The sequence below is a fragment of the Perognathus longimembris genome, chromosome 8 (assembly GCF_023159225.1).
Source record: "Perognathus longimembris pacificus isolate PPM17 chromosome 8, ASM2315922v1, whole genome shotgun sequence".
NCBI classification, from domain to species: Eukaryota; Metazoa; Chordata; class Mammalia; order Rodentia; family Heteromyidae; genus Perognathus; species Perognathus longimembris.
In genome coordinates this window covers 73307781-73315411 of record NC_063168.1, presented here as the reverse complement: position 1 = coordinate 73315411, position 7631 = coordinate 73307781, and the positions used below count along the sequence as shown (strand labels likewise).

At 67.6% G+C, this 7631-nt stretch overlaps 2 protein-coding genes across 2 annotated transcripts in view; one reads left to right on the top strand and one right to left on the bottom strand.

Annotated features, from left to right (window-relative positions):
- Positions 1–722: 722 nt before the first annotated feature.
- Positions 723–3643, top strand: Iah1 (isoamyl acetate hydrolyzing esterase 1 (putative)). Its single transcript, XM_048353435.1, has 6 exons — positions 723–814; positions 1113–1165; positions 1859–2001; positions 2358–2519; positions 2622–2743; positions 3290–3643. Exons 1-6 carry the CDS (start codon positions 731–733, stop codon positions 3473–3475), a joined length of 750 nt encoding a protein of 249 aa, XP_048209392.1. The 5' UTR covers positions 723–730; the 3' UTR covers positions 3476–3643.
- A 397-nt stretch (positions 3644–4040) lies between these two features.
- Positions 4041–7631, bottom strand: part of Adam17 (ADAM metallopeptidase domain 17) — a 44297-nt gene continuing 40706 nt past the window's right edge. Inside the window, 4 exon segments of the mRNA XM_048353433.1 lie at positions 4041–5500; positions 5502–5564; positions 5753–5803; positions 6498–6586. Of these exon segments, the coding sequence (XP_048209390.1) occupies positions 5225–5500; positions 5502–5564; positions 5753–5803; positions 6498–6586 (479 nt within the window). The 3' untranslated portion in view covers positions 4041–5224.

Here is a 7631-nt window from a genome sequence, read left to right as displayed (position 1 = left end):
TTTCATATCTGTATTGAATTTCACTCAGTGGGATTTTCTTGTCCCGTCCCTGATGACATTAAATTCCTTGGCCACATCCCTTCATTGGCGTGCTGATAAAATCACTTCGTAGCTCGCAGTTTCTTGGCACAGAGCCCACGCCCTCATTTCAGGGACCCTGAGGCCGCAGTGCTTCTGGCGCCCCTTGGGGTCTGACTTGCCTGCCCCCCCCCCCCGCCCTCGTGTAAAGTGAACACTTCTAGAAGACACTTTGCTCGCCTCGGCTCACGCCAAAGGCGCGGGGATCCCCTTCAACGAGGGTCAGAGCTGGGGCGAGCGCTCGGGCCGCCTCGCGGGGTGGGGAGGAGGGCGGGGGCAGCCCAAGCTGGGCCTGGGCCTGCGGGCGGGAGGCGGGGGGAGAGGCCGGCTCCCAGCTCCCCCGCCTCCTCCCGCTACTTCAGCCCCGCGGCCCCGAGCGGCCGGGCGCGCGCCTCGCGGGGAGTGAGTCCCGACGCCCGGGGCGGCCCCGGAGGCCGAGCTCCACCGGGAGGCGCCCAGCGCGGCCCGGCCCCGCCGACCGCCCGCGGCTTCGGCCTGCGGGACCCGCGTGCGGGAGGCTGAGCGGCCCGCGGAGCCCGGCGGGGAAACCCGGGCTGCGGGACGGCGGCTCGCCCCAGGCCCGCCGGAAGTGCGGCGTGCCCCGCCCCCGGAAGTCCCGCCCCGGCCCGCGCGGCTTTTCCGCCCGGGGACCATGGCGCTGCCCGGGGCGGCGGCCGGCGGCGGGCGTCCGCTGCGGTGGCCTCGCGTGCTGCTCTTCGGTGACTCCATCACCCAGGTATCGGCGCCCCGGGAGGCGCCGAGGGGGCGGCCGGCCCCGCCGCTCGCGTCCCCCGGGCGGAGCCGGGCCCTGCGCTCGCTCCAGGCTAGCGCTCCGCCCCCGTAGGTGCGGCGCCGCGGACTCGCACCCCGGGCTCCGCGCGTGCGGGGCGAGCACCCGGCCCCGCCCCTTGCAGATAGGCGTCTGAGTAGCTCTCGTAGTGAGGAATGGCGCCCGCGAGGCGGGTGGGGAGCCGGGGGGTGCGGGGGTGGAGGCCGGTGCACCGCGCGCCCGACGCGCCCCCTTCTCTCCGCAGTTCTCCTTCCAGCCGGGCGGATGGGGCGCGGCCCTGGCCGACAGACTGGTCAGGTGAGGAGCCCCGGGCCCCGTGCATCCGCCTTCGCCCCGCTCCCCGCGTCCGTGCGCCCGCACGCCCCCAGACCCGCCCGGGCCACGCGTGGGGGGGCCGGGGATGTCGCGAGGGCTTTGCGTGGGTCGAGAAAGTAGCCCGGCGCTTCTTGATGATGCCGAGCGCGTGTTCGGCCTCCGGAGCTGCGCTGCCGGTTGGGGGGGGGGTGGCCCGCGCCGCCCCCCGCCCGCACCCAGTCCCAGCCTCCGGTGCGGAGCTTCGAGGCGCGGGACACCCGCCTGGCCGTTCTTGAACCCCGGAAGGGCGGGCCCCCGCGTCCGCCCCGGGGCCAGGCCCGCAGGCCCGCGCCGCCTGGCAGCCTGAACGCGCCGAGCGCGGGACGGCGGTTCCCGCCCCGGGGACGCGTGCGGGGCCCAGGCCGCCCGGCCCGGCCCGGCCCGGCCCGACGCCGCGCTCGCTTTCCGGGGGCAGGAAGGCCCGGGCTCGCGTCGGCGGGTCGCAGAGCGCCAGCCTGGGGCAGAAAAGGCCAAGGAAGGGCCGAGGCCCCCGGCTCAAGCCCCAGCTCCGGCGCCCAGAAAACAAGGCCGGTGCGCTGCTCCCAATTCCCGGGGCGGGGTCCGGACGCGCCCGCCCCCCACGGGCGCCCCAGGCCCTGCCCGGCCTCACCCCCGGGCCGTGCCCTGTGGTTTCAGGAGGTGCGACGTGGTGAACCGCGGGCTCTCGGGGTACAACAGCAGGTGGGCCGCCCTCGTCCTGCCCCGGCTGCTGGGGGACGGCGCCTGCGCGCCCGCGGCCGCCACCATCTTCTTCGGCGCCAATGACAGCGCGCTGCCAGGTGAAGGGGGGGGGCGAGGGGGCCGCTCCACCCCGCTCACGGCCCACGCGTGTCCGCCGCCCCCTCTGCTCGGGAAGAGCTCGGCGGGGCGGGGAGCCGGGTCACCCGTCCCAGTTCTTCCGCGTCCCCCGGGTGGCGTCGCTGCGGCTGGAGGGGAGGGGGCGCCGGGGGGCCGAGCTGCGGCCCGGGGCCGGAGGCTGAGCCCTGAGGATCCCGGTTCAAAGCCAGGCAGGGCAGGAAAGTCCCCGGGGGACCCGCGTTCAAACCCCAGCGACGACAAGTGCGGAGGCGGCGGGGCCGGCGCGCTCCCCGCGGTCCGCGCTCACCGCGCCCCGCGTCCGCCCCGTGCCCCGCAGAGGAGAACCCCAAGCAGCACGTGCCGCTGGCCGAGTACGCCGCCAACCTGGCGGCCATGGTGCGCGCCCTGCAGGCGGCCGGCGTGCCCGCCGCGCGCGTGGTGCTGGTGACGCCGCCCCCGCTGTGGGAGCCCGCGTGGGAGGCCGAGTGCGCCGCCCAGGGTGAGCCGCCCGGCCCCGCGTGCCCCGCCTCGTGGGGCTGCCTGCCCTCGGGGGGCCCTGCCCGAGCCCGCCCGCCACCGCCCGGTTTCCTCCCCGCTCCAGGGCACAGGCTAAACCGCCGCAACTCCACGGTGGGCGAGTACGCCCGCGCCTGCGTGCGCGTGGCCCGCGCCTGCGGCACCGACGTCCTGGACCTGTGGACGCTGATGCAGAAGGACGGCGAGGTAAGGCGCGGCGGGACGGACGCCCGCAGACCGGGGCTCGGCCCCTGCCGGGCGGGCCCACAGGCCGAGCACAGCGGGGGGTGGGGGGCTCCCCCGCAAGCAATGCGCAGAGCCCAGCGGATGGCCAAGCTCTGGGTGAGACTTGGGCACATTTTGATTACTACAGCATAGCGTGCATAAGGTTCAGAGCCGCAGTGGGACTTGAACTCGGTCCCCAGGCTCTCCTGTAGCAACGAGGATGACAGGCAGGGGCCACCAGCGAGACGCGCCTTTCTAATTGTGACTCTAAAGCCGAATCACACACGGTAAGAGCGGAGTCCGGCCAGCCTTGCTCACCATCCTGGCGAACACACAGGAAGACGAGGGCCTAGAACTCACAGTCGTGGGCCACAGCCAAGTCCTTGTGGCTGGCCACGATGTCACATGACCCAGCCTGCTGCCACGGTCCAGCATGGAGCCCGGGGAGCCGCTGAACCCCAGGAGGCCGCAGCTGGACGCCTGCCCCTGGGCGGTCGCACCCCTCACGCTGAGCAACCTCTCTGGCAGGACTTCGCCACCTACTTGTCGGATGGACTACACCTGTCACCCAAGGGGAACGCGTTTCTGTTCTCACACCTGTGGCCTCTGATAGAGAAGAAGGTGTCTGCTCTGCCCTTGCTGCTGCCCTACTGGAAGGAAGTGGAAGAGACAAGGCCTGAGCTGAGTCTGCTGGGAGACGGGGACCACCAGTGAACCCCAAGGAGCCACACCGGGTGGGCCTGCCTGGCAGGCCAGTTCTACAACTGAAAGCAGTAATGCAGATTCCCAGGAGGCTGAGCGGGCGCTCGCTCGCGGCCTGGACCAATGCCACTGACATTACCCCCCAACCCTAATAAAAGCCTTCAGGTTTTTTTCATTTCAGAGAAGCACTGCGTTGGATCCGCTCAGTTTTGATAGTCGTTTATTGGTTGTGCAGGCGGCGGCGATGCACGGCTACAGAACAGACACCCTGAGCAGCTGGGTGACCCCGTACGTGGCAAAAAGGGAAAGACCACTTTGTTTTTTAAAAAGGCACAATTTTATAAAAAAAAAAGGGTTTTCTTACATTCAGGTGAGAACTGCGTCACTCATCCGTGCACCCACACACCCATTCACCTTGTATCAAACTGAAAGTGTAGCCAGAAGACGAGAAGGCCGTGACTGAAAGGTAGGAATACCACGAGGTACAAGTTCAAGTATTAGTGTAACAAGGATCTGTAACGAGCATCCTCACAGGAGAAAGGCACAGGCTCGCTTAACGGCCCTCCCTCCACCTTGCAAAGTCGCCTTGGCGAAAGCGGGTTGGCTGCTGAGCACATTTCGGTTCTTAGGGGGAAACGCTTCCTGCTCCACTTTTACAGAAACCGGGGTAAGATTTTTATCCTTTGAAAACAGAGCATCCGGAATCCTAAAGCAGGAAGTGCGTGGCTGTCTGGTGCGAGGCCAGAGGTTTCTGAAGGACTCCGTGGTTCTCCCAGCACGCGTGGGACCCAGGTGGCAGGCAGAACCACGGCCCCGCCCACAGGCACAGAGCAGTCACGGACAGCTGTGCTCCCACCCCCTCCACCCAGCTCAGCCGCGGTCTTGTGGGTCAGGTTTGGCTGAAGTTCTTTAGGTTTTGTGGATAGTGAACTTGAGCATGGCAGACAGTATTAAAAATACATAAATTTTATAAACAGGAAAACCCACCCAGCAAATTTGGGACCTGAACTGACAAAATAGTTACAAATTTAGCCGTTACTTATAAGCCTCCGAATAACTGTCCAGTTCTAGCTTAAGATTACAATTCTTGTAAAGCTTTAATACCTAGCAACAAGGCAACATTTTGGAGATAATAACTAGCTTATCTCCTTTGCTTCTATTTGAGGACAGAAATAAATAAGTAAATCTGTATTCGATGTCCTCGCAACAATTGGCAAATGCTTTGTCAGTTGGGATCATTACAGTGTATTTAAAACCAAAAAAAAACTGATGGCCAGGCGCTGTGGCTCACATTCACGTCTGTAATCCTAACTATTCAGGAGGCCGAGATCTGAGGATGGTGGTTCAAAGCCAGCCCAGGTAGGAAAGACCATGAGACTCTTTATCACCAATTAAGCACCCAAAACCTGGAAGTGGCGCTGTGGCTCAAGTGGTAAAACCCTGGCCTTGAGCTAGAGAGCACCCATGCCCAGGCCGGCAAAAAAACAAGAACAAAAAAAAGGCCCCTCCCAAATCAGTGCCTTATCGATTTTAAAAAGCCAGATTACACCAAATACTCAGAACCCAATCCAGCTTTGTATTCTGCTTTGGCACCAGAGATCAAAGGATATTTTAAAAGTAAAAAACTAGAACGTGGGAGCCTGGAAATACCCGATTGGACCTTACCTCTGCAAAAGGAAAAGGCCTCTCTGCAGGGGCGGCGCGCGCGACCCGCCAGCCAGGTCCCCGTTCCCCGGGGGTGACCGGGGCGGCGCGGGCCCGCTAGCACTCTGTCTCCTTGCTGTCCACGCGGCTCTGCCGCTGCAGCTTGAAGGAGGCGGCCTTCTCGCTCCGGGAGACCGGGTGCCCGGTGAGGTCCTCGAAGGACTTGGCGGCGGTGCTGCTGTTGGGGAAGGGGTCCTTCTCAAAGCCGTCCTCGTCCGCGTGCGAGTCCGTGCTGGGGTCTTCCTGGATCGTGTCCATCCTCTGGTGGTCCAGTCTGGGGGCCCCGGGCCCGGGCGGCATGGTGGCTGGCTGCAGGCGGCCTGGCGTCTGGGGGGGCGGGGAAGGGCTTGATGATGCGGACGGACGCCGAGTCCATGCTGCTGAGCATCTCCACGTTCTGGGCAGGACGAAGAGGAGACGGGTCAGGGGCCCTCACGCCCTAGGCCCGGCCCAGCCCCGCCCTGCCCGGCCGCCCCTCAGCACAGGCCCGTGCAGCTCGGCACCACCGAGCAGGATGGGGCCGGAAGTGAGCTCCCTCCCCCCGCCGGGCGGGGCCAAAGCCAGTGGGAGGCGTGGCCAACTTACGCTGGGGTGGAAGAGGGACAGGGATTCGTACTGCTTATCCAGCTTCTTATCCTGGAAGAAGAGGAGAGGCAGGGGTCAGCGTCCTCAGAGGCCGGGGCCAGCCACGGGCTCGGAACACACGGGCGGACAGCGGCCGGGCGGGGCCGGGGCGAGGCAGCCGGCGAGGGCCTGCGGGCGAGCTCGCCTCCGCTCGCTCTGTTCCTGCCTGGAACAGCGGCCGAGGGCCGTGAACACTGCCTCTGAGAGCAACCGGGACTTCCGGAGCCACCGAGCTCGGCGCTGGGGCGGCGGGCGCGAGCGGGAGGGGCGCGCCCTGCAGCCACCCGCGCAGCTCCCGTGGCTGGAGCCACCGGAAGTGCCGCCGGGCGCCACGTGCCCTCCCAACACCGCCTGCCGGAAGTGCCGCCGGGCGCCACGTGCCCTCCCAACACCGCCTGCCGGAAGTGCCGCCGGGCGCCACGTGCCCTCCCAACACCGCCTGCCGGAAGTGCCGCCGGGCGCCACGTGCCCTCCCAACACCGCCTGCCGGAAGTGCCGCCGGGCGCCACGTGCCCTCCCAACACCGCCTGCCGGAAGTGCCGCCGAGCGCCACGTGCCCTCCCAACACCGCCTGCCGGAAGTGCCGCCGGGCGCCACGTGCCCTCCCAACACCGCCTGCCGGAAGTGCCGCCGAGCTCTTTCCCAACACGACGGTCGGGCTGCAGCTGCTCCACTGTTCTTCGGCATCTACGTTCCCGTGACTCACCACACAGTGGACGAGAATGCTGAAAGGAATCCAAAATATCAGCGAGAACACCAGCACAGACCCCACGATGTTGTCCGCCAGGAACTTCCCTGTGGACAAACGCGGACAGTGAGCGGCCCACAGAGCCCAGCTTGGGGGGGGGGACGACGGCCACTGAGCCCAGCTGGAGGGGGGGAGGGGGTACGGCCACTGAGCCCAGCTGGAGGGGGGGAGGGGGTACGGCCACTGAGCCCAGCTGGGGGGGAGGGGGGACGGCCACTGAGCCCAGCTGGAGGGGGGGAGGGGGTACGGCCACTGAGCCCAGCTGGGGGGGGAGGGGGGACGGCCACTGAGCCCAGCTGGGGGGAGGGAGGGGGGACGGCCACTGAGCCCGGGGGGGAGGGAGGGGGGACGGCCACTGAGCCCAGCTGGGGGGGGAGGGGGGACGGCCACTGAGCCCAGCTGGGGGGAGGGCCACTGAGCCCAGCTGGAGGGGGGAAGGGGGGGACGGCCACTGAGCCCAGCTGGGGGGAGAGGGGGGACGGCCACTGAGCCAGCTTGGGGGGGGGGGGGACGGCCACTGAGCCCAGCTGGAGGGGGGGAGGGGGGACGGCCACTGAGCCCAGCTGGGGGGGAGAGGGGAGGGGGGACGGCCACAGAGCCCAGCTGGGGGGGGGACGGCCACTGAGCCCAGCTGGGGGGGGAGGGGGGACGGCCACAGAGCCCAGCTGGGGGGGGGACGGCCACTGAGCCCAGCTGGGGGGGGAGGGGGGATGGCCACTGAGCCCAGCTGGGGGGGGGAGGGGGGGAGGGGGGGACGGCCACTGAGCCCAGCTGGGGGGGGGGAGGGGGAGGGGGACGGCCAGAGCCCAGCTGGGGGAGGGAGGGGGGAGGGAGGGGAGGACGGGGCCACTGAGCCCAGCTGGAGGGGGGGCACGGCCACAAAGCCCACAGCCCGGCGCCCCAGGGCCTTCTGCTGGGCCCCAGCTCCTCAGGCCCCAGCGGCCCAGGCAGTACCAACATGTGCAGCACAGAAAACATAGGAGCAAAGTAAGTTGGACTGGCCTGTCTAGACCCTCTGTGCACACACCCCAATCCCTTGTAGGTAACGGATTACACGGTGCCTGTGGTGCTTTTCCAAATGTTATGAATTCA